This window comes from Chiloscyllium punctatum, chromosome 38, assembly GCF_047496795.1.
Source record: "Chiloscyllium punctatum isolate Juve2018m chromosome 38, sChiPun1.3, whole genome shotgun sequence".
Taxonomy (NCBI): domain Eukaryota; kingdom Metazoa; phylum Chordata; class Chondrichthyes; order Orectolobiformes; family Hemiscylliidae; genus Chiloscyllium; species Chiloscyllium punctatum.
The window spans coordinates 33,830,982-33,856,763 of NC_092776.1; the positions used below are offsets into that span (position 1 = coordinate 33,830,982).

Here is a 25,782-nt window from a genome sequence, read left to right on the forward strand (position 1 = left end):
TGTAGCAATGTATATTTTTAGAATTGTTTTAAGACCTTTCTGGCTGATGTCATGATGTTCAAGAATAGATACAGCCTTTCTTAGAAGTTTAAATGAAGAAAAAATAAACATTTATTTTCACAACTCCTGGTATTAATGCATTGTTCAGTGCGTCCCTAAAAATATAGGCATACATTCACACAAAAGCGAAGGTGTTTCAAAAGATGGAACATATGCTTAGACTACTCTCAGAGTAAAGTAAAACCTGTCACTTATTTTTAACCAGTTCTTTTATGATAGGTGTTGAAAAGTGTTGCAGGTCGGAAGAATTCTCTTGGTTCTTTCAAGTAAATTAAGGTGAGAATTTTCTGGCTTTTTCAGATGGAATTATGGCCAAGCACTTGTAGGGAAGAAATATAACCCTTGGTCCTTTTTCACTCCCTCAGTCAAACTTTTGTGTTAAGCAGGGTGTTTTCTTTTGTTTGGGTATGTCTCCTCTGTGCTGTAGCCAGTTCACTATTACCTTACTGACTTCTGTTGTTGATTAATAAGATGTTGTCCCTCCTCTCTAGTATTAATCACGTGATGACACTATCAAGGCCCTGCTTGGTCCACACAATGGTTTGGAGCCAAGGCACAATGGGAATATGATTGATGTCTGTCAAATGGTCTTTTTTTCAAATTTGCTTCTAGTTTGGCAGAATTGTTTGGGCTGACTTACTGAATGCTGGGTGAATTCTCAGTGGAATTCTGTACACCTTGCATGAGGCATATTGTGCCCTGCTGGCTACACATGATTCCCAGTCTTCTGAAGTCTAAATGCTCCATATTTTTGGGAACATTTTAAAGGTTTTTAATAAACTTCAGGACAAATTCAGTTTGCAAGTTAAGTCTGATTTGTTCTATCATTAGGTCTTTTATGCTGGTGACTATTATTTCAAGACGGCTCAAATAGCAGGCTAATAATAATGCCTTAGTTGCAGTCATACCTGATGTAAAGGGAAATTATTGTGGTTTTTCATTCACCTGAGACTGGAGCAAGCCGCAGGAGTTTATCAAGGGAGTGTTCTCTGACAATCATCTTGAGATGTTTGAGTAATGATCTTCCCTGTATTAGAGAAGGTCATGAACAGAGCTGCTTATTGATGATTCCAATGTCTTTTGTTCCAGTCATAATTTTTCAACCATTAAAACAAACCATACCAGCCTATTGTTTCTTTTTTATTTTTACATGTTTAATTGCTGTCATATCTCTTAACTTACCTTTCCAGTTAATTCTCTGACCCAGCATGAAGACTTTTATTTTTGCCAGGGTAGGCAAAGGTCGCAATTTGTATAGGTGCATTTTAGTTAGGAGAATGATTCAGCTGGATTCTTCATTTGAGTAAAAATTGGCATGTTTTGATTTTACGTTCATGAAGCATCTTGTAATCCTTAAGGTTATAAAAGTACAATTTTTGATATTTCTGAAGGATGAATTAATTCATTCAATGAGGCAGATCATCCAAATGCCGGGTATTCTTAATATTTAAAAACAACTTTGGTATTATCTCACCTTCTATGGTGTTTTCCATTTCAAAAGTAAAGAATGGAAAATGATACAGCCCAGATTACCTACCAGGCTTTATACTTGGTGAAGTCTGGGAAAGCGCCTGTTTATCTGGATTTAGCCTTTGTGAACATACGAATATGCCCAATTTATTTAAACATTTCTGAATCTTTGCATTGTACTTTCAGAATAACTTCCAAAAGATGCACATGTTACGTTTTTAGATTGACTCTTGACATGACTGACGACTTTGCTTTTGACTGTAACAGTGAAAGTTGGAAAGTAGTAATTTATTTCATTAATGTATGATTAATAGTAACTGGTGCACTTTGTTCTACAAACTTTGCTTTTACCATTGACTACGCATTCTGTTACATTTAAGGTAATTATAATTGATATTTTTCACAACGTAAATGAATTTCAATGGTATTCATTGTTGTTGGTAACACTCTTCATTGATTGATTTCTATTCTAGGGACCAACTCAGCGACATGTCCAGCTCATTATGGAGAAGCTATTGAGAACTGTAAACAGGACAGTCATCTCCATGGGACGTGATTCTGATCTAATTGTAAGTTTCTGTGGAAATTACTGTTTGGATCTGACTTTAGTTGATGGCTAAATTGACTGATTTATGGGAGTAAAATAGTTAGCTCTTAATCTAAATTTGTTAAGCCTAAGTATTTTATGTATACCTTTGTATAGACTTGTCTTTGGGCAGGAAAGTACCATGCATTTTATGCAATCTTTCAGTTCTCACACTGACACAGATGAAGTCTAATATTTCAGTGATGAAGTTATTCAGATTTAAAGAATAACTGCATATTATATATGTGTATTGTCTTCAGTCTAGCATTTTAAACAGAGTTTAAAAAAACCGTGCCCTCTATGTCCAGGTTGGTTGCGCCCACAGGTGGTCAGATCTATAATAATTTCTGTCCCATTTCTGTATAATTTACTTTAACCACAATCTCTGAGATTTCAACAAAATGTTTCAAACTGTTTGCCAAATGTAAGCTCATCTTTCTGTTAAAAGACTACATATGCTGCTATATTTTGTTTAAAAGCACACCATTTATAATATAAAATCTCATGTAACTTCTTTTGAAGGTTAAAAAGGGAATTGCACAAACTGTCTGAACGATTAAATTTTCACGTTAAAATATATTCGCTTTACCGAAATCAGATTTGGTATTCAAAGAGGGACATAATTTCTAATGGTCTCATTAAACATTACATTGTTAAGAAATGGAAGTAATTGGAGTCAACTGCAATTAAAGATTGTTCGCATACTTTAAAATATGATAAATTGTTATTCCCAATCTAGGGCTTTTTTAGGAAATTTTAAATAAATCCAAAAACACAAGCTTTTATTATAGAAACAGAATACATTATCGCAGAGGGAAATGGAATAAGAAGAATCTTACCACACTGTTTTGTCTGAAAATGACAAATTTAATTAAGAAGGACATAACATCATATCGGGGGATTGATAGAAAGTTATATAGTTTTACACTATGCACGTAAATCCCTCACCAGCAGTTTAAATGTGTTAGAGTTCATTAGGGTTTGTATAACTGTGACCATGATCTGTCTGTTCTTGTTGGATGACTGTTTCATTTTCTACCCTTGGGACTACGTCTTGGTAGTGTGGAAATGCACAGATTTATGGGTGGAGAGTTGTAATACTTCTGACATGAAGACAGTTTAAAGAAAAAACCTCATTTTTGGCATTTTAATATGTGCATCATTGTTTATCGCCAGTTATTTTTATTGCCACATAATTGACTATGTAACTTATTCCTTTAGTAATTTAGTTTTAGTTTTTTATATTGTAATTCAAATTCAATGGTATTTTGTTTTTCAAATTTGGACATTTTGTTTTAGAAAGCAATGAAATAACTTGCATTAATTTAATACCTTTATCTGTTTTGTCCAGCATTATTGTGAAGGTTTTGTAGTCCTCTTGTTGCAGGTTATTTACAATTTACAATATATACATACTCTGCAATTAGTTCATTTTATATTTGATTGAAGATTGCAGTTTAAATCTAAGGGGTCAACGATCACACCTTAGCTGAAGCACTCTCACAGGGTTTTCCTGATGATTCCTGAGTCAGAGAGACCAAGGAGATGGATGATATTGATGATAATGCAAAACGTGAGAATGGCCCCTCATTGATTGTCAACTGTCTCAGGCCTTTCAAGACACAGTGACCAGTGAGGGATCCATCAACTGAGGTGCAAAGCACATTCAATCAATTTGTTTTTGTATCATTAGCACCATAGACTAGTTAATGCTACAAACTATGTTATACATTCCCCACATATCAGTGTGCTGTTGTTGCTGCAACACTTGAGTAATGCATTGTTATCTTTCCAAAAGGTTTGCCACTATTAGGCAAAGGCGCTCATGCACTCCAAATCCTAAGACCTACCGGAGCACATTTGTTCAATGAATTCTTACATTAACTTAATCTTGTAAACTCCAATGTGTACAGGCCAACTATTCAATTCTCCTCTTGAGAAAATCCCTCTATATTCGGAATCAATCTAGTGACCCTCCTGTGGGCTCCCCTAATACCAGCATATCTTTCCTTAGTTCAGGGTACCAAAACTGTTCACAGTATTCGAATATGGTCTAACAAGTGCCTTGTATAGTTTTAGGAAGATATGCCTATATTTATACACCATTCTCTTTGAAATAAAGGCCAGTATTGTATTTGCCTTCCCTATTTCCTGTTGAATGTACATGCTAGCTTTTTGTGATTTATACATATGGACCCACCTATCCCTCTGCTGTCGGTTTCTGTAGTCCTCCTCCAATAAAATAATGTCCAACTCCCCTATTCTTTGTGCCAGTCTTCCATTTCCCCATATTATATTCCATTTACCATCTTTTTCCCACTCACTTAACCTGTCTATATCCATCTGCAAACTTTGTGTAAAGAGTCAGACCAACTTCAAAACTTTAACTCAAAACTTTAACTCTCTTGGCAGGTGTTGCCAATCCTTGAAGGCTCTCTAGCAACCTCTGTGTTTGTTTATGAAGTGATACTGTGTCTGCTTGATTATTTTAGGTATTTTAAATGCTTTGCTATTACATCCTTTATCGCTTATACTGAACTCTAACATTTTCACAAAGATATTAAACAAATTGGCCTATAATTAACTTTATTTTGTCTCCTTCCCTTTTTGCATTCAAAGTTTTCATGCCATTTGAAGTTTTTCCAGAATCTGGAGTTATCAACTATTAGCCCCTTTAGTTTTCTGAGTGCATTTTTCTTATGTGATACTTATTGTATTTATTGCATGCACCCATTATGACCCTTTATGATTTCGTATTTTCAGAATGCTACTTGTGTTTTCTACTGTAAAGACTGATGCAATGTATTAATTTATCTACCATTTCCTTGTTCTGCGTTATTATTACCCAGCCTCTTTCTCTAAAATACCTGTGTTCACTTTTGTTATATAAACAAGAAGAGAGTAGCCATTGAAGGTTTTGCTGTTCATTTTGATTTTCTGTGCAATTTTGTGCTCAAAGTTCATCATCATCTGCTTTTTCTGGGGTCATCTTTTGTTGATGTTAAAACTTTCCTAATCCTCTGTGTTACCCCTAACTTTGCCACATTATACATTCATTCTTTTAATGTGATGACATCCTCAGTCTCCATGGTTAACCATCGTTGGCTTATCTCCTTCCTGGAATCCTCCTTTCTCACTGGGATACATCTTTGTTGAGAGCTAGGAACTAATTTCTTGAAAATTGTCCCTTAATCTTATTTGCTGATACATGAGTTTCTCAGTCCCCTCCAACTGGCTTTCTGCTGATTACTTTCAAGTTAGCGTGTTTTTGTTTTACATGAAATAATATAATTTATCTCTAAGGTTATGTCAATGTGGTAAAAAGATGGATAGTATTTGGGAAAATTTCTACCGAAGGAAGAGACGAGGAGGAATTTCTTCTCTTCAAGGGTCATGAATCTATGGAATTCTTTACTGCAAAGGGCTGTATAATTTATATCATGAACTATAGACCGATTATTTATTCATCGGTAATAAAAGCAAAGGTTATGGGAAGAAGTCAGGAAAGTGAAGTCAAGGATTATCAAATTAGCAGTTCAACGGCAGAGCAGACTTGATGGGTTGGATTGCCTGCTTTGCTGCTATAACTGAGGCTCTCACCACAGATGCTGTCAGTCCAAAGTTTCTCCAGCAATTTCTATTTTTAATTTAAGATCTCCAACATTCGGAGTACTTTAAATTCATTTTAACGTTTCCTTGGACTTTTGGGAAACTTTACAAATATTGCATCGGAAATTGTGTTTGCTCTCTGAATTGGTCACAACCCTCTATAGAATAAGTCGTTATCAAAGATACTCTTAACAGTTCTTAGTTGCTAACAATTTGTTTATACACCATATTTTAGTTAGATCATTGACAATGTCTTGCTCCTTCTTTGGCCTTTTGCAAGCCTTCCTCTGTCCATGTTTCCATGTCATGCACCCATCTGATTTTCCTTATTTCTTATCTCATAGAGTCATAGAGATGTAAAGCAAGGAAACAGATCTTTTGGTTCAACTCTTCCATGCTGACCAGGCATCCTCACCTAATCTAGTCCCGTTTGTCAGCACTTGGCCCATATCCCTCTAAACTTTTCCTATTCATATCCCCATCCAGATGTCTTTTAAATGTTGTAATTGTACCAGCCTCCAATACTTCCTCTGGCAGCTCTATCTATTTTTATGTTAATTTCTCCTTCAATTGATGCCTGATCACAGGTGTCAATTCTTTGTTTCTGATATTTGTATTTTGCTACCTTCTCCTCTTGAGCTAAACTTAGTGGCCCTTATTGAAATTTAGGTCCTGGATTGGGGTTGAGGGGAGGGAAGTTCAGCACCTTGGGAATTGTTTAATCTGTTTGAAGCGAAGAAGGCACCCTACTTTCTCAAGACATTTTATGCAATGGTCAGGAGGCATCAAATACCTATCCATTAGACCACTGCCTATCCTTAGAAAAAAAAGATTTAAAGGCATCTCGCAGTTGTTGTCATTCAGTCCATGCTCCATGTTGTTCATTGCTGCCTCAGAACTCATGACCTCAGAGAATGTCATGATCCAAAGTCTGACAAGCCCTGTGCTAACTATTCTTTTCGTCTGACTATGTGTATAGTATTGCCTGCATACCTGCGATTTGATTTCCCATGACCTCTTATGATGCAGCCATATCACTGCACTGTCCTCAAACTGTCCTTCATTCAGCATTGAACAGTCACGATGACACAAGACACCTCTATCTTAACTGTCTTCTGGAACAGTAATTGGTTTGTGATTGGATATTAACAGGAGTGTTGTGAAAGCTTTGAAATATAATTTCTTCATGGAGAAACTGACTACTTATCAATCTAATAATTAGAATAAAAATATTGTATGGTTTTTTGAAGTCATTATCAGTTATGCACAGGTGTTAGATTAGAGTCCATAAAATATACGTTTTTTCTAATACAATCATTGTCAACCATATTAACCAAATTGCTATTCTCATTTGAGAGTCAGCATGCCTCAGATAAAGGGAGTGGCTGAGAAGGAGAATACTTCATGGTAACCTCAATTGGTACAGGAATTGAACCTGTGCTGTTGGGGTCAGTCCGCATAGCAAACCAGTCAACTGACCTAACCAAACTGGTCACCGCGAAGGGCACACTTCCTCAAGCTCTCGTTGCCTGAGGTATGGCAACAATCTGGCTAAACCACTACCAATCTTCTCTCTTCAACAAGAGCATCCTTCTGGTCTGGTACAACAATGGGGACTTTAGCTTTAATGAAACTGAAATATGTCAAGGAATATTTTTGAACCTTTTTTAAATCTTGAAATCATATTCTAATGTGCTATTCGATTGCCCTTGTTCATGACAGACTTTTGTTAAGGACAAATATATTGAAGCGGAAATAGTTTTGGATGTGAAATTTGCTAAATGTGTACAAAGGTGATACCACCCCATTAGAACATAGTAAATAGGAGTTGGTGAAAACGTATATTCCACTGAGACTGCTTTGCCATTCAAATGATCATTGCTGCCCTTGGTTTGAGACAGGAGAAAGCTGTGACTGCAGTACTGCCTGAGTCCATCTTGTCTGACTTTTCTGCAGGAGTTTGATTGATCAGACAAGATAAGGGTGGCACGGTGGCTCAGTGGTTAGCACTGCTGACTCACAGCATCAGGGTCCCAGGTTCGATTCCAACCTTGGGCGACTGTCTGTGTGGAGTTTGTACGTTCTCCCCGTGTCTGCGAGGTGCTCCAGTTTCCCCCCACAGTCCAAAGATGTGCTAAATTGCCCATAGTTTTAGGTGCATTAGTCAGAGGGGAAATGGGTCTGGGTGGGTTACTCTTCGGAGGGTCGGTGTGGACTGGTTGGGTCGAAGGGCCTGTTTCCACACTGTAGAGAATCTGAAATAGGAAAATCCTAATGACTGGATATGGTTTTACAATAATTGATGGTAGCTTCATGGTCACTATTACCGAAGATAACTTTGAATTCCAGATTTTTAAAAAAAGTTAATTTAAATTGTATCAATTGTCAAGATACAATTTGAATCCATGTCCTAAGAGCATTAGCCTGGGCTTTTGGATTGCATGTTCAGAAACATTTCCACTCCCCCACTTCTTTTATGCCCAAATTATTTAATCCTATCAGGCAAATTAAAGATGCAAAAATCCAGCATTCAAATATTAATCACTTTAGTTACTTTAAGTATTGGCTTTTCAATCAAAAACAGAAGTTGATGGAAAAGCTAGGCAGGTTTGGCAGCATCTGTGAAGAGAAATCAGAGTTAACGTTTCAGGTCTGGTGACCCTTCCCTAGTTTTGAGGAAGGGTCACTGAACCTGAAACGTTAACTCTGATTTCTCTTCATAGATGCTGCTAGACCTGCTGAGTTTTTTCAGCAACTTCTGTTTTTATTTCTGATTTACAGCATCCACAGGACATTGTTTTTATTGGCTTATATATGGTTGCTTTCCGTTTTAGGTTATCCTATTTTATGGACAAATATTCTGCAAATTAAAATTGAGCATGAAATCAGCTCCAAGATGTGATTTTCTCCATTTTTTTAAAAACTGATTATTGATCAGGAAGTTATTTTTAATTTCCTACAGTCAGATGTTTGGAATCTGAGGGAATTGAGGGATATGGGGAATGGGCAGAAAAGTAGATTTAGAACTCATGAGCAACACGATTAGTCAGTGGTGGAGCAAGCTTGATGAGCTACAGTCTTTTTCTCCCAATTTCTTATGTTCTTATATTCAGTTCACAGTGGTGCTTTGCACACATATGAGCAATAAGGATGATTTTTAAGTAAAGAATAATAGATTTATGATTGGACTATATAAATCAACGTCTGTCATTTCAATTTTTAAAAAATTCTTATTTTGAGATTCCATTTAACTTTGAACACCATTATAAGCAAAGTAGCAAGCCATTGAACATTATATATTTGTTACATTAAAAATGCCTAGCACAAAGATGTACAGGTGCTCTCTGGAAACCAGTCATCTGACAACCAGAGTTGTTCAAAGACATTTTGTAATTGGCAATGCGTTGCATTTTCTACCCCATTAAAATTAATTTAGCTGGGCTATTCAGCTAGGCATTACATAGTACCTGAACATGGAACGTTACAGCGCAGCACAGGCCCTTCAGTCCTCGATGTTGAGCCAACCTGTGGAACCAATCTGAAGCCCATCTATCATACTTTAGCATATTTAAATGGCCATTGGAAAGACATATGGATGAAAATGGAATAGTGTAGGATAAATTTTCATTGTGATAACAGTCTATTTTCTTTTATTTAGTGCTGCAAAGTAAGAATATGCAGTTTGCTAATGTTATAAATTTTGGTTGAATCCTTTCAGTTTGTTTTCAAAGGTAAACTGATTTGATTTACTGAAGTACTGGGAGATGTTCTGTTCTTGCTAGCTAACAGCAACTCATTCACTAGAAGTGAGATAGACTTCACATGCTAAATCTTAGTAAGTGAATTTGACCCATTGAACTCAAATCAAAGTTGATCTATGATCATTAGGCTTTCTTTTCCTTTAACAATGACCTTTGCTACTTAAATTGAATGAAACTAAAATTAGACTTGTGCATGGTAGAAAGAGCTGTATTTCACCAGTGACATAATATGCTTGAGACTATACATGATAATTCTTTATACAACAAATTAATTTTCCAAATTGCTGTTCTTATGAAGAGATGTACGCTGCTGTCATAGTACCTATAAAGCAAACACTGCATGCAGCTATGTGAATTAACCTAATTTAGCAACATGGAATGACCTGAGGAAGCTCAAACAAAATTTAGTCTGTCATAGAATGGCAGGAAATATTGTATTTATGTTCTATCTTTCATTCCCCAGGTTAGTGCAAGAGTCTGTACTCAATGCATTGCTTTTGTGGAGTAATGCAGGCAACCTCAATGGAGTTTTTTGTAAAGATGACTGAGGACCAATATTATGCATGGAGAAGTACATTGGAAGTGGTGTGTATATAATTCAGGAAGCATTTGACAGTGTTGCAATTAAGACTATTGATGAAGTTTAAAAGGTGAGAAACTAAGAGTAGTAAATTAGATTAAAGATTGGTTAGAGGAAATGGGACAGAGAATTGGAGTTATGGTCAACTTAGTGTGGTTGGAAATGAGGTAACGTTGTGTAGAATTCAGTTCTGATACTGCTCTTCACTGGGTTGTCGATAATTTAGGCATAGAGTTTCAGAGACTGCCATCCAAATTTATGGACAATGCTAAAATAAAGTGCACTATAAAATTGATTAATGCATTTGAATATCAAATGAAACTGCAAGGTGATGATAAAATAGGCAAAAGTGTGATAGATCAACTTCATTGTCAATGAACAATTTTTTTTTTAAAAAAGTAATGTTTATACTTCACAGAAACAGGCCATTTGGGTCATTGGTTCTGTGCTTGTGTTTACACTTTATATGAGCTTTCTCCACCCTTATTTCATCATTGTTGTAAATTAATACTTTGAAATAGGGTTTAAAAATGATTATCAATATAATAATTGACATTTAAGGAAAACTAAAAGTTTATATTTTCTAATTGTGGTGGAGTAATTTAACTACAGTAATAAATAACTAATATTGCTTTTTACCGTACCCAGAAATATATATTTAATACTGAGAGAAAACATTGAAGAGCAATTTAGGTGATAATGGGGATTTTGGAGTTTAGGTTTGCAGAATCTTCAAAGCAGCATTTCAAGTGGATAAAATATTAATGTATAATTCATGTAATACTGAATTTTAATGCTTTGAGGTACAGAGCACAAGAGGAAAGGCTTGCATTTATATAGTGCCTTTCAACAGGATCAAAGGGTGTCTTAAAATGCTTTACACTAAGGATAACGCTCTTGTTTGAAATAGTGCTACATGATCTTTTGCATTCACCTGCATGTGTAATCAGGGGCTCATCTTTTACTTGAGAGGCATTGGAGTGTCAACATAGATTTTTGTTTACAAGTTGTGGAATAATAATTCAATGCAGAACCTTGCAACTCAAAGGCATGAATGCTATTCATTGAGCCATAATTGAAATGTAATTCTGTACTGTGTTATGGGATGATGAATGAGACACGATCTAAGTGAAACTCGCAAAATGCTAAAAAGTAGGCAACAACCATCAGTCATCTTTCTGTAAAGTGTGAGCAGCCGTATGATCATCTAGGACTATGATGCATTATGTTAAAGGAAAAAAAAACAATGAGGTACATCCTGAGTTGAGTTAAAGTCTGACTGAAATTAACCTTGTGTTAAATTTTGCAAGTGTTTATTCATAATAGTTTAAAATTTTGACTGAGATGGTGGAAAATAATAATGCAAAATATTTATTCAACATTTTTGTCATTCCTGGTTCTTTATGGGGCCTAAATTCATGTTGGTCTTTTTTTAAATATTTAAAGAAGCTGTTACTGTATGTTTTTTGCTGTCAGTAGTTTGATTTTGGTTTTATAATTTTTTATCATGTTTTGTTGGTGCTTAAATGTTCCCATCCATTAATCACTAATCTTCGCCACTTGTTTTTTGTCTCAATTTGATATTATTCTTAACTTGATTGGTCAACCATGGTTAGTGTACCCCTTTCTAAATCCTTCCCCATTGGGATATATTTCTGCTGTGAATCATGAACTCCTTTCTTTAAAGTCTGATAGTAATTAACGTGCTTCCACATATGTACTTCTGAATGTATATGTGCATCTTCCTGTTTCTCATTGTTTAATAATGAAATTCAAACTACTAGGATTGTTACATGGATAAAAACTTGTCAAATGTTCTCAGACTAGACCTGCAGATGGTTCTAACCTGTAAGTCCTGACTTGTTTAATGGAGTGGAAGAAAAGATTACTGTATTAATTAGTTAGTAACACATCTACTCAGAAATTGTTAAACCCAGGTCTGTTCATTGGTATATATAATTATATTGCTTGGCCTGTGGACACTGATCATCTAATTAACATAGAAATGGTTTACAAAAAAAAACACACTCCAAACCCCTCACTAGCCATGAACAACTAGAAATTTCTCAATTTAAAAAAAATGACAATTAAGTCATGCAATTATTGCAATGCCATGAACAACTAGAAATCTCTCAATTTAAAAAAAAAGACAAATATGCAATTAATGCAACAATAATAGCACTTGATCAATAATTTGACTAGTTACAGAGATATCTGGGATGCTCGCAACTGCTTTACTCTCTTATTCATGCCACCCACTAGAATTGGCATTTTGTTGTAGTAAGCCTTTACTACTGCCCAATATCTGACTACTTATACGATTGACGCAGGTCAGATCAGAGCACACACAGCTTGTAATGGTCTTTTCTATTGTAGTGATTCTTTTAACTTCCATTCATCCCAGAATGTTTTCTGAATATGAACATTAAACTGGAAGCACACTTACTTCAAGAATCTGTTCATGATTATGTGCAAAAATATAACTTGATTGTAATTATGAAAAAAGAAAATTTCATGAAATATAGAAATCTCAGCTGTCTAGTTAATAAGAATCAAAATTATAAATGTGACACTAAATAGTTAGAACACTGACAAGGAAATTTTTGGTGCCGGATAAACTATTTGCATGTTCTGCAGCAAATCTAATTTGATTGAGAAGACACCAAATTTGTTAATTTTTAAGTAAGTTGCCAGGTTGAATGCTCATGTTATGAGGACCACTATATTGAATCAAAGCATACTTTCAAATGTTGCCCTTCCCAAAACACATTTTAGCTCTCTGCCCTGTTCTTAACAGATAACCATAAGAAATATAAGAAAAATTAGGCCATTTTGCCCATCAATTCTGCTTCACCGTTCAATCATGGCTGATATATTTCTCAACCTCATTCTCTTATCTTCCCCCTGTAACCCTTGATCCCCTTAGTAAGCAAGTGCCAGTGTAGCTTTGTCTTAAATGCCCTCAATGACTTGGCCTCCTGCAGCAATGCATTACACAGATTCACCATCCTCTGGATGAAGAAATACCTCCTCCTCTCAGCACTACGTGATCATCCCTTTACTCTGAGGCTGTGTCCCTGAGGCCTAGTCTTTTCTATCAGTGGAAACATCTTCTCCACGTACACTCCATCCAGGCCTTTCCAGATTCTATAAGTTTCAATCAGATTCCACCACCCCCCAAAAAAAACCATTGAATACAGACCCAGAGTCTCCAACCGTTGCTCATATTACATGACCTTCATTCCTGGAATCATTCTTATAAACCTCCTTTAGAAGCCCTCCAACACCAGCACATTTATCCTTAGATACAGGGCCCAAAACAACTTTCAATATTGCTCATGTAGTCTGACCAGAGCCTTATACAGCTGCAGCAGTACATCTCTGCTCTTATGTTCTAGTCCTCTTGAAATAATTGATAACATTGCATTTGCCTTCTGAACTACCAACTAAACCTGCATATTAACCTTAACTAGGAAGCCTTTCCCATTTAGAAGGGAGTCTACACCTCTATTCTTCCTACCTGGGTGTGTACCATCACACTTTCCCACATTGTATTCCATCTGTCACTTCTTTGCCCACTGTCCTGTTCTGCTTCGTCAACATTACCTGCTCCCACACCCCCCACCTTTGTGTCATCTGAAAACTTAGCAACAATGCCCTCAGTTCTTTTGTCTAGATCATTAAGGTATAACATGAATAGTTGTGGTCCCAACACTGACCCTGAATCGGCTGCCACCCTGACAAAGTCCCTTTATCCTTGCACTTGAAATTCTGCCAGTCAGCCAATCCACTATCTATGCCAGTACCTTGCCCGTAATACGATTGGCTCGTTTTATTTAGCAGTCTCCTGTGCAGCACCTTGTCAAAGTGCTTTCAAAATCCAAATAGATCACATGCACTAGCTCTCCTTTGTCTATCTTGCTCGTTATCACCTCAAAGAATTCTAAGAGATTTTTCAGGCATGATCTTACTTCACCAACCTGTGTTGACTCAGACCTGTTTTACCATGCACTTTCAAGTCCTTCGCAATTTCATCCTTAACAACGGACTCTAAAAATCATACGAATGACGGAAGTAAGTAAACTAGCTAATAGTTTCCTGTCATCTATCTACCTCCCTCCCATCTTCAGCAGGTGTGTTACATTTCTCAGACCTCTGAGACCCTCCCTGACTCTGTGGTTTGTGAAAAATCACCACCAAAGCCTCTACAATCTTCTCAGCTATCTTGTTCAGAATTCTGGGGTGTAGTCCATCGGACCAGGTGATTTATCCATGTTCAGAACTTTTAGCTTCCCCAGCACCCTATCCTTAGTGATGGCCAGTGCACTCCACTCTGCCCTTTACTCTCTTGAAGTTCCATTAAGCTGCTAGTATCTTCCACTGTGAAAATTAATGCAAAGTTCTGATTCAGTTTCTGTGTCTTTTTTTTTGCTTCGCCTTCTACTTCTCCAGCCTCCGTTTCCAGTGGTCCAGTATCAGCTCCTATCTCTCTCTAACCTTTATTTAGGCCACTGCTAGGCCCCCCTGCCAATCAAATATTTCCAGCTCCTCCCTCATTACAAATCACCAAAGTCAGAATTGTCTGTTCCCTAGTGGCTAGTACCTCAACTGCTCCAAAAAAGCCATCTTATAGACATTGCACAAATTTCTGTTCTTGAGATCTGCTACCAACCTGATTTCCCACTTGCATATTGAAGTCCATCATGATTATTGTAATAGTTCATGCCTTTTCTGTCTCCTAATTTTATTTTCACCCCCATATCCTGACTATTGCTCAGAGGCCTGTACTTAAGTCCCATCAGGTCTTTTTTAACTTTGTGCTTCCTCAACTCTATCCACCCAGATTTTATGCCTTCCAATCCTACATTGCTTGCTGTTGTTTAATTTTAATTTTTTGCTAACAATATAAACTCGCCCCTCGCCCATCGGCCTGCCTTTTTGATAGGGCATGCATCCTTGGCTATTTAGTTCCTAGCCCTCATCCCCTTGCAGTCGCATCTCTGTGATGCCCACAGCAGCATATTCCAACCTGCGCTACAAGCTCATGTAGCTTATTTCATATACTGCATACATTTAAGTAGAATACCCAAGACTGGAATCAAACCTTGATTCTCGGCCCTGAGGCAGTAGTGCTAAACATTGAGCAACTGTGCCACTCCTTTCTTGACTGTTTCCTTACTCTCTGCCTCGTTACTTGTTCTGAAAACTTTAATACCCTCTGCTGAGCCCCTGCCCCCACCTTGTTTTTCATAATATTCCACGCAACTGTATCCTCCCCTATATTCAGTTTAAAACTCTGTCCACAGCCCTAGTTCTGTGATTTGCCTGGATTCTGGCCATAGCATAATTCTCTTCCCATTGGTACAATTCCATCCTTTCCCAGTACTCAGGTCAAATTCATGGGTCTTTAACACATTTCTCCCACATCAATCTTTGAGCCACATGTTTATTTCTTTAATCATGTTGAACGTGTGGCAGTTGTTCATGGCTCAGGTGATTATCCAGAGATTATTACCTTTGTGATGTCACTGTGCCTGGAAGAGGGTTTTGTTCTGTGTTGCCTTTCTTGCAGAGAGGTGTTGCCAGTCGTGCCAGAATGTCTGCTTCAGAAGCAGGCTCGCTCAGACCCACAGGGCTTTAGTTTGCTTTCAGTTTAAGTTCACATTGGGGTTTGAAGCTGATAGGTACAGCTGTCTCTCTGCTGCAGCAAACTGCTTGAGTTCCGTCTCTGTTGCTAGATTTTTAATTTTGGTGTTCTTTTCTCTTGGACTGGGTGAACTAGCAAGTGAGGAAAATCTATTTTGCTGAATTTGCTTTTGCTGAGGGTGTGTTGATGATATATTGGAACAGCTGATGATTAGTAGTTAAATAAAACTATAGAATTATGCCAATTCTTTTTTTGTGTTTTGACTGTTTTGTAAGGATAAGTGTTTTGCTTAAAGCTGAACAGCAGACAATCGAATTATAACTGAAAAACAGCGCCTTATGCTTTAAGTAAGATTACAATTATGCTTGAGGCTATCTCCTTGAGATATTTTGAGGAGGTTTGGTCTGGTCTATAATACCCGTTTTAGTTTTGCTTTGTAATTTAGCCCTTAGCTGCTTAAATTCCCTTCGTAAATATTGTTACTATCTATATTGTTGTTACCTACGTGGACCGTGACAACTGGATCTTTCCCTGCCCTCTAAGTTCTTCTGCAGCTCAGATGAGATATCCTGAACCTAGGCACGAAACAGGCAACACAGGCTTCGGAATCCTGGCCACTGAACAGCAGGTCTATTCCTCTGACTATACTATCTCGACTACAACTACATTTCTCATTTTTCCTCCTCTCTTGAATGGCTCCTTCTACCACGGTGCTGTGGTCAGTTTGCTAATTCTCCCTATTGCCCCTGCTCTCATCCACACAGGGAAAAAGCTAGATAGACTTAAGGTCTAAGGCTCCTTCAGTACTACTTTCTAGATCGCTCTAACTGTCTTGCTGATAGTCATACATTCCCTGACCACTGACTAAATTCAAGGTAGTTAATCTAAGGAGTGTTACTGCCTCCTGATGCACAACTCTCCCCTTTCCTGATCTTATGCAGTGTTCAAGTCTCAGACTCCAGCTCATCAGCTGTGAGCCGGACTTCCTTAAGCAACCAACGCCAGCTTCTACATCATGCAGTTACAACACCTCGCCTGGCCCAGTTTCTCTGTTTTAATTACTTTATTCTTAATTTGATTTTTTAAAATGTCCTGCTTGTTTTTTAGTTTGTAACCTATAAATATTTTTGCTATTTACCTTGAATCTGAAAGTAACTTACAATAGTCAAATTAGTAGCTATCATCAATCAATGAACTTAGTTTTCCTCTGATGTCACTGTTTTGTGAAGGGCCTCTGATCCTGGTCTTCAATGTATCCTGTTTTAAAAAAAGCCTTACAAATTATGTGCCACAAAAAACAAGCAAACAGCACCTCTTCTCCTCTGAATTCTTGTGTTCCCTCCAAATTCCCCAAACTATATACTCAGTTGAGCTATCTCTCACTCTGGATATGGTCTCTCCTGCCTGTGCGAGGTTTACTGATTGTGCACTTCCAACAGGCCCTTTTTTTGAACAGAAATTGAAAGAACTGACAATGCTGTAAATCCAGGGGAAAAAAAGTTGCTGGAAAAGCTCAGCAGGCCTGGCAGCATCTGTACAGAGAAATCAAAGTTAACGTTTTGGGTTTGGTGACCCTTCCTCAGAACTTTTACACTCCTGGGAAAAGACTTTGTCTATTTGCTCTATCCATGCACCACATGATTTTATAAACCTCTATAAGGTCACCCCATTGCTTCCGATGCTCCAAGGGCAACAGCCATAGTCTATTCAGCCTCTCCTTATAACTCAAACTGTCCAATTCTGGCAACATCCTTGTAAATCTTTTCTGTTTCACAACATCCTTTCTGTGGCAGGGAGATCAGAACTGCATGCACTATTCCAAAATGGCCTAACCAATGCCCTGTCCAGCCACAACATGACCTCCCAATTCGTTTACTCAATGCGCTGACCAATAAAGCCGAGCACTGACCAATAAAGCCGAGCACTGACCAATAAAGCCAAGCATGCCAAGTGCCTTCTTCACTACCCTGTTTACCTGCAACTCCACTTTTAAGGAACTATGAACCTGCACTCCAAGGTCTGTTTGTTCAGCAACGCTCCCTAGGACCTTACTGTTAAAGGTTTTAGGAAAAGTTTTGGAAAGGATTATAAGAGAGAGGATTTATAATCACCTAACAAGCAACAATTTGATTTCAGATAGTCAACCTGGTTTTGTCAAGGGCAGGTCATGTCTAACAAACCTCATTGAGTTTTTTGAGGAGGTGACCAGCATGTGGATGATGGTAGGGTAGTTGACGTGGTGTAAAGCCTTTGATAAGGTTCCACATGGTAAACTGTTGGAGAAAATGCAGAGGTATGGGATTCAGGGTGATTTAGCAGTTTGGATTAGAAACTGACTTTCTGAAAGAAGGCAGCGAGTGGTGGTTGATGGAAAATATTCAGCCTTGAGTCCAGTTACTAGTGGTGTGCCACAAGGATCTGTTTTGGGACCACTGCTGTTTGTCATTTTTATAAATGACTTGGATGCAGCTGTAGGTGGATAGGTTAGTAAGTTTGCAGATGGCACTAAAGTCGGTGGAGTAGAGAACAGTGTGGAAGAATGTTACAGGTTGCAGGGGGACTTGGATAAACTGCAGAATTGGGTTGAGAGGTGGCAAATGGAGTTCAATGCAGCTAAATGTGAGGTGATTCACTTTGGGAAGGATAACAGGAAGCCAAAATACTGGGTCAATGGAAAGATTCATCGTAATGTGGATGTGCAGAGGGATCTTGGAGTCCATGTTAGTTGCCACCTTGGTTGATAGTGCTGTTGAGAAGATATACAGTGTATTAGGTTTTATTGGTAGAGGGATTGAGTTCTGGAGCCGTGTTGTCGTGCTGCAACTGTACAAAATGCTAGTGTGGCCTCACTTAGAATATTGTGTACAGTTCTGGTCGCCCCATTACGGGAAGGGTGTGGAAGCATTGGAAAAGATGCAGAGAAGATTTATCAGGATGTTGCCTGATCAGGAGGGAAGGTCTTATGAGGAAAGGCTGAGAGACTTGGGTCTGTTCTCATTGGAGAGAAGAAGGTTAAGAGGAGATTTAATAGAGTAAGTGAGAGTCCCAGTTTTATTCCCAAGTTGCCTCCAAATTCCCTAAACTATATACACACTCAGGCTGTATCTCGTTCCAGATGTGGTTTCTCTTTCCTGACTGTGCAAAGCATACTAACTGAAAGTTACATCTGTTTAATCATTATTTAACTATCAATTAACAAGAAGTCTAGATAATGATTACAGTAACATTACAAGCTAAATAATCTTGCTGTGAGAGAAGGGTTTTGCTTGTAATTGAAAAGAAAAATAATGTATCTCTCATCAAGCCACAATTCTGACATTTTTAAGTCTTTATCTTCAATGTTATTACCATACAAAACACACTTCCTAGCTTCAAAATGCAGCTAACTGCAATACAAAAGACTATTTGTTTGTTGTCTTCAAAGTGCTACTACAGAAGGTCAGTTTTCTTTGGTCTGTTGTTCTTTGGGCTTTTATATTGACAGACTGCCTCAATACTACCTGCCTTTTATTCCACAATGGATTCATTTTCTAGTTATTTGTGTTCTCCTTTGGTCAGTTTTTATTTATCCCTAAGCACCATGCTTTCCTTCCTGATCTCATTTCCCATTCAAAATATTCCTCCTGCGTGATAAATGTGAAGTTTGCGTGTTGGCAGCATGGAGATTGGAAAAGAGCGGTGGAGAGGCATTGTGAGATATGGGAAAAATTGTAATATAGCAACACAGGATAAGAAAATGCAAACATTTCAAAAGAAAATAGATTGGAAAAAGAAACCGAGGGAGTGAGAGGTGTAATATATATACAACAGAACATTTTAAAGTGGCATTTTGTAGTGCATCCTTTCCTTTTCTCAATTAGATTACATTACATTACCTACAGTGTGGAAACAGGCCCTTCGGCCCAACAAGTTCACACCGGACCTCCAAAGAGAAACCCACGCCCCCTATATTTACCCCTGACTACTACACCTAACACTACAATTCAGTTCACCTAACCTGCACATCTTTGGACTGTGGGAGGAAACCAGACCACCCGGAGGAAACTCACGCAGACACGGGGAGAATGTGCAAACTCCTCACATACAGTTGCCCGAGGCGGGAAGTGAACCCGGGTCCCTGGTGCTGTGAGGCAGCAGTGCTAACCACTGAGTCACTGTGCTGCCCCTAATTGTCCAGTCGTGCACCGGAAAATTTAATAACTTCCAAATTTTTGTGTTAATGCACAAAGGCAAAATGCTAACAAATCCTGTTTTGATCATCCTTCTCGATAGATAAATATATTGTGGACCAACAGTGTTTCAGAGGAGAGTGTAATGGCAATGTAGTTGATTAATTTTTTTGAAGCTAGTTCCTTAATATGGCATATTTCCACTCATCCTTTCTTTAAGTGGGAAATATTAAATTCTTTCCCCCCACCCCCCACCCCAAATGAATGTGCAGAGCAATAACCTTCAGTTTTGCAAGATGTAAGATGTGTAATATTTAATATGGTAACTTGGCAGGTTCAAAAATAAATGTAATAGGTTAAATATTGCTGTGGCTTAAAAATTAAAATTATTTAGTGATTTTGGATTAAAATATGGAAAATTGCGTAAAAATAAAATTTAACAGGTTTCAGATCTAAGAGTATAGCATTGATCTGAAGGTAGACAGTTGTATTTAATTTTTGTTTAATTTGCGTATTTCATTTGCTCTCGTATACAACATAATTTTGATTTATAAACAGTCATTTATGCATACTTATTTTTAACTGGTGACTGAAAAGCTATGATTTTTCAAATCCTTATATTTGAAATTTAATATATTAAAAATAAATATATTGGGTTTTGATAGTGGATTTTTAAGTACAAGGATTTTGGAATTACTTAAACTTGATTTGCAAATTAAAGCAAAATAGATTTGAAATTTGTGTCAAATTAGTTTACAAAGGTAAATATTAAAATAATTTCTCAGCAATTTTGCTTCAAATAAGAAATAGTGATTTATTTAATAAGTGTTTACAGTTGAACAATTTCATCTGTTTGGTTCACTTTATATATACTTCTGTTGTGTTACTTTAGCTTAATATTTCTTCAAGTGACTCTTTAAACTTTCACAAGAAAAAGAACGTTTATAGTGCAAAGTACTTACAACGTGAAATTGAATTTGTACATATAGCAAATGCTACTTTACATTTTTTATAAAGGTCTCTTTGTAACATTTACTTTTCAAATATAGAGAAATTAAACTCAACCTGTGCAATTAAATGATCAACCTCTGCATTTGTATGTAGCTTTCTTTCATGTTCTTTACATTATGCAAAAGTTAAAACAAAAAAAAACTCTGTAGTGGCCATTAATAGTTCATTTCTTCCTTACCTTTTGGAAAAAAAACAAAATATAGACACCTGTGGTCAATATTTTCAATCGACCTAATTTCAAGTACCAGTAGATTAAAACTTTCCTAATGGGGACGAATATACCCTGTGTTCACAGCAATTAATTGGAAATGATTAAAAATACATCACAACTTGTGCATTTAGGTATAGTCCGGAACATGATACAAATTTGGAAAGGCAGAATATAGTATTGGAGTTCAATGTGATGCTTTTAGGCAGATTTACAGGCTTAACACTTGCCAAATAAAAACCTTATGACAACCAGCATCGACATTATCGGACGTGCTTATTTGAAAATTGTGCTTTTTCCGCATTAGTCTGTAATGTGCTTGAAAATACTAATTCCACGCTCTTGATTTAGAGTTCTTGAATTAAACATAAACATGAAAAACCCTGCAAAAGTACAACTTGCGCTATTTCTTTTCAGTATTATTTAATGGATGAAGGCATCAAAATATTAGTAACATGTGAAGTGACATTTGAAATTAACAGGCCCAATTATGATTTTTGACAGATTAATACAATGTTTGAATACATCCATTTAAAATATTACTTAATTCCCTGTCTGTGACCTGTAAAATAAAAAGGAGTGCATTACTCATGTGTGGTAGTGATTTATGGAAACTAAAATCTTCTAAATGGATTATTTGGATGAATGCTACCTTGTGCATATAATTGGCAGCTAATTTAAAATTCTTGATAATTGAGTATTCAGCTCAACTCCAAAATTAGTCAAAATGAATGAAATTGACAAATAGAAACTTTAATAGTGATACGTTAAAGAAACCACAGTTTCCATTTTCCATGCTTTTTTGATTCAGTCTTGCTAGGTTTTTGCTTTTGGTAGGCAGATGAACAGAATTCTTGTGAGTAAGGCATGGTTGAAACCTGAGTTTCTTCAGTAGGGTGTAGTTTTTTCATAACTGGTTGAAACTTGTCCTCTTGTTGCTTGAAGTCGAGTTCAACACTAGGAAGTAATAATAGATGTAGCTTTAAATCAGTTAAGGGCAGACTCCACTGTCATTAATCATTCATCCTAATGGAACATAAACAACATGCATTGTGTGCATTAGATCAGTCTGAATGTAAGATGCTTTTACACAGTTAGTATTGAATTATTGCAGCAAAGATTTACAATTAAATTCCTTCCTGACATTAATATTAGTAATATATTTTTCCTTTCAGCTTAACTTATTCCAGGACTGCTATCTTTTTCATAGTTTTCCTACTCACTTTAAATCTCTGTAAGCCAGCCGGAGGTCTGTATTTATGCTGAAAATGGGATATAGTATTAAAGCCTTTTGCCTTGCACACATCATGACAGAATTGCAAGAATATTGGTAAACAATTCTATGTGTGTTAAGAATAAGACTAACAATCGTGCTTTATTAAATTCACTCATGGGACATGAGCATCGCTGGCTGGCAGCATTTATTCCTTTTCCATAGTTGCCTTTCAGAAGGTGGTTGTGAGCTGCATTCTTGAACTGCTGCCTTCCACGTGTTGGTAGACACACAATGCCATTACAGAGGAAATTCCAGGAATTTGACCTAGTGACAAGTGTTTCCACGCATCTGTTGCCCTTGCCCTTTTACGTGGAAATGATTGAGGGTTTGGAAGGTGCTGTCTAAGCAGCTTGTTTGGTGAATCTTTGCAGCGCATCTTCTAAATAGTACTGCTGCTACTGAGGGTCATTGGTGGAGGGAATGGATGTGATGCCAATCAAGGAGGCTGCTTTTTCCTGGATGGTGTCATGTTTATTGAGTGTAGTTGGGCTGCCCTCATCCAGGCAAGTGGGAGAATTGAATCACACTTCTGACTTGTGCCTTGCAGATGGTGGGGCACGTGTTGGAGAATAAGCAGGTGAGTTACTCACTGCAGGATTCATAACCTGCTCTTCTAGCCACTGTATTAATATGGCAAGTCCTATCGTATTTCTGGTCAGAAAGTCAATTAAATTAAATTAACAGTGTGACTCACATGCTAGAAACCACGAATGTGCACATGCCTGTCTCTGTCCTATAGAAACTGAAAGGACATGCTCCATTGTGCCTTTTCCATCTGAAAGAAAGTCTGGGAATAGTCATTCGGTGGCATATTTCACGTGGTAATGCCTTGAACAATGAGAGTCAACATGCCTGGTTTACATTCAAACAAAAGCTTGATGCTTTACAATTTCTGGGAGCATTCTCTCTGGCAATGCCTTTAACAATCAGAGTTCACTTGCTAACCAATTCGCACCCTGTTATGCAGTACAAAGTATTGCTTCTCTTGAGATTTTGTGTCTTGTGATTCATGTCTTGATGAGTGCAAGCTAAAAATTCATTTTTCAACATTACTGAATTTCTGAGTTACCAAATGACTCTTTCACTCTATTCTTCATGGATGTTTGTCATAGAATCCTACAGCACAGAGACATGCCATTTGGCCCAAACTGGTCCATGCTGACCAAAATGTCTGTCCACGCTAACCATATTTCCCTGAACTTGGCCTATATCCTTCTAATCCTTCCTATCCATGTATTTGTCCAGATGCCTTTAGGATATTGTTAATGTACCCACCTCAACCACTTCTGGCAGCTCATTCCATATGCGTACCAAGCTCTGTAAAAAAAAGGTTGCCCCTCAGGTTCCCTTTTATTCTTTCCTCTCTAACCTTACACTGTACTGATACCCTCTTGTCCTCAATTCCCCAACCCTGGGAAAAAGACTGAGTGCATTCACCCTGTCATAAGACTTTCTAATTAAGTTCTTTTGTTCTAAGTGATAGAAGTCTGAGTACTGTTCTCATATAATCCAAGTAATTTAATAATCCATGTGATTTGTTTCCAAAATATATCTTAATGCAATTTGAACTAAATCAGTGGAATGGAATGCTTATTCAAAGATTTACTGTGACAATAGCCAGTTCAAGGGATGCTTTTTGAATTGTCAAAACTTGTCATTTATGCAGCTATATTTGTAGGATATTTGTTTTAATGTTATTAAATTTAACTATTTTTGTTAGATATATAACATATTAATAACAAAATATTAGTGAAGCAAATAGTGGGGCTTATAATGAACAAGGAGGATAAGCTGCTCACTGAAGCAAAGGTTAAGGCAGAGGTACCAAATCAGTTTAAATCAAAATAAAGAACTGCAAATGCCGGAAATCAGAAACAAAAGCAATCACTGGGAAAGTTTAGTAGGTCTAGCAGCATCTGCTTTCTCTCCACAGATGCTGCCAGACTTGCTGAATTTCCCCAGTAATTTTGATTTGGTACTAAGTGAGTACTTTGCTTCTGCCTTTACGAAGTTAGAAAATGGTGACAGTGGCCTAGCTGAAACTGCATGTTGAGAAACCGACCAGTATAGTTGAAAATAAAGCCAAAGTGCTGCAAAGAAGTGCTAAAAAAATTCCAGGTATCCTAGATTGCTGAGAGAGGTAAAGGAGCAAATTGCAAAACAAATTGACAGAAACTTTCCAAGCCCCTCTGAACACAGGATTAATTCTGGGGGACCGGAAGATTGCAACTGTGATGTCATTATTTAAGAAAAGGATGCAAAACTACAGACCTGTCAGCTTGAAGTCAATGGTGGGCAAAAGCTGATAAAGCTATAATATATGATAAGGTAAATATACAATTGGAGAGAAGTAGGTTAATACTCGATAGTGATCATGTCAAGAGTGTGTCTGACATTTGATTGAGTTTTGACAAGGTGACACACGCAGTGGATAAGAGTGGTGCTATGGATGTTGTATATTTGGACTTTCAGAAAGTATTTGACATGGTGTTGGCATATTGATCATTTAAATTAGAAATGTTTGGGTTTGATAAGTCCTTGGCAGCATGGATTAGAAGTTGGCTAAATAATCAGAAACCGGGTACATATAGATGGTCATTTCTTGGATTGGAGAGTGTTTGAAAATGGTGTTCCCCAGGGATCAATGTTGGGACCCTTTTTCTGATTTATATAAATGATTTGGAGATGGGTATTGAGGGCAAGATCTCTAAATTTTCAGATGATACTAAGCTATGGAGAATAGTGAATTATGAGGATAACAATGAGTGACTTCAGAGTGACATTGACAAGTTGGCCAAATGGGCCGATGAACTTCAATGCAGAGAAATGTGAGATAAGCATTTTGACAGAAGAAACATGGAGATACAATACAGACTCATTAGTATAATTTTAAGGCAAGTACAGGAGCAGAGGGTCCTCAGGGTTCATGTGCATAATTCTCTGAAGATGGCCAAGCAAGTGAAAACAGTTATTAAGAAGTCTTACCCATTTTAGGTTTGATAACTAGAATAGTTGTAAATATGCTTGAATCTGTACTGAAAAAAAAAATGCTGGAGATCACAGCATGTTCCGCAGCATCTGTGGAGAGAAAGGAAGCTAATGTTTCGAGTCTAGATGATTTCATCAGAGCTGAAATGAAGTGCAGAGGGGACAGCATTTATGCAACAGTGGAGAAAGTGGGGTAGGGTTTGGAAGTCCTCGAGGAGAAAGAATGTTGGTAGTTCAGATTAAGTGATTGTAATTTGATGGCAGAACAATGGTGTGTCTAACTGCCAGATTGGAAAGAACAGACAATCCCACTGGGATGGGGGGGTGGAGAGAGAGAGGGTGACAGAGAATGTAACAATCAAAGCTAAAAGAAAAGGAAGGAATAGGTTAAAGGTTTGAAGGTGTTGAACACCACGT

The 25,782-nt window shown here is 37.3% G+C and overlaps 2 protein-coding genes across 6 annotated transcripts in view; one reads left to right on the forward strand and one right to left on the reverse strand.

The window, feature by feature from the left end:
• dock1 (dedicator of cytokinesis 1) overlaps positions 1–25,782 on the forward strand; it is a 577,688-nt gene that overhangs the window by 200,059 nt on the left and 351,847 nt on the right. For all 5 annotated transcript variants that reach the window (XM_072557590.1, XM_072557591.1, XM_072557588.1 and 2 more), the window contains exon 27: positions 2,004–2,099. In XM_072557590.1, the coding sequence (XP_072413691.1) occupies positions 2,004–2,099 (96 nt within the window). The remainder of the gene's footprint in view (positions 1–2,003; positions 2,100–25,782) is intronic.
• LOC140463521 (inhibitory synaptic factor 2A) overlaps positions 20,698–25,782 on the reverse strand; it is a 54,490-nt gene continuing 49,405 nt past the window's right edge. Inside the window, exon 4 of the mRNA XM_072557592.1 lies at positions 20,698–22,058. Within this exon, the coding sequence (XP_072413693.1) occupies positions 21,869–22,058 (190 nt within the window). The 3' untranslated portion in view covers positions 20,698–21,868. The remainder of the gene's footprint in view (positions 22,059–25,782) is intronic.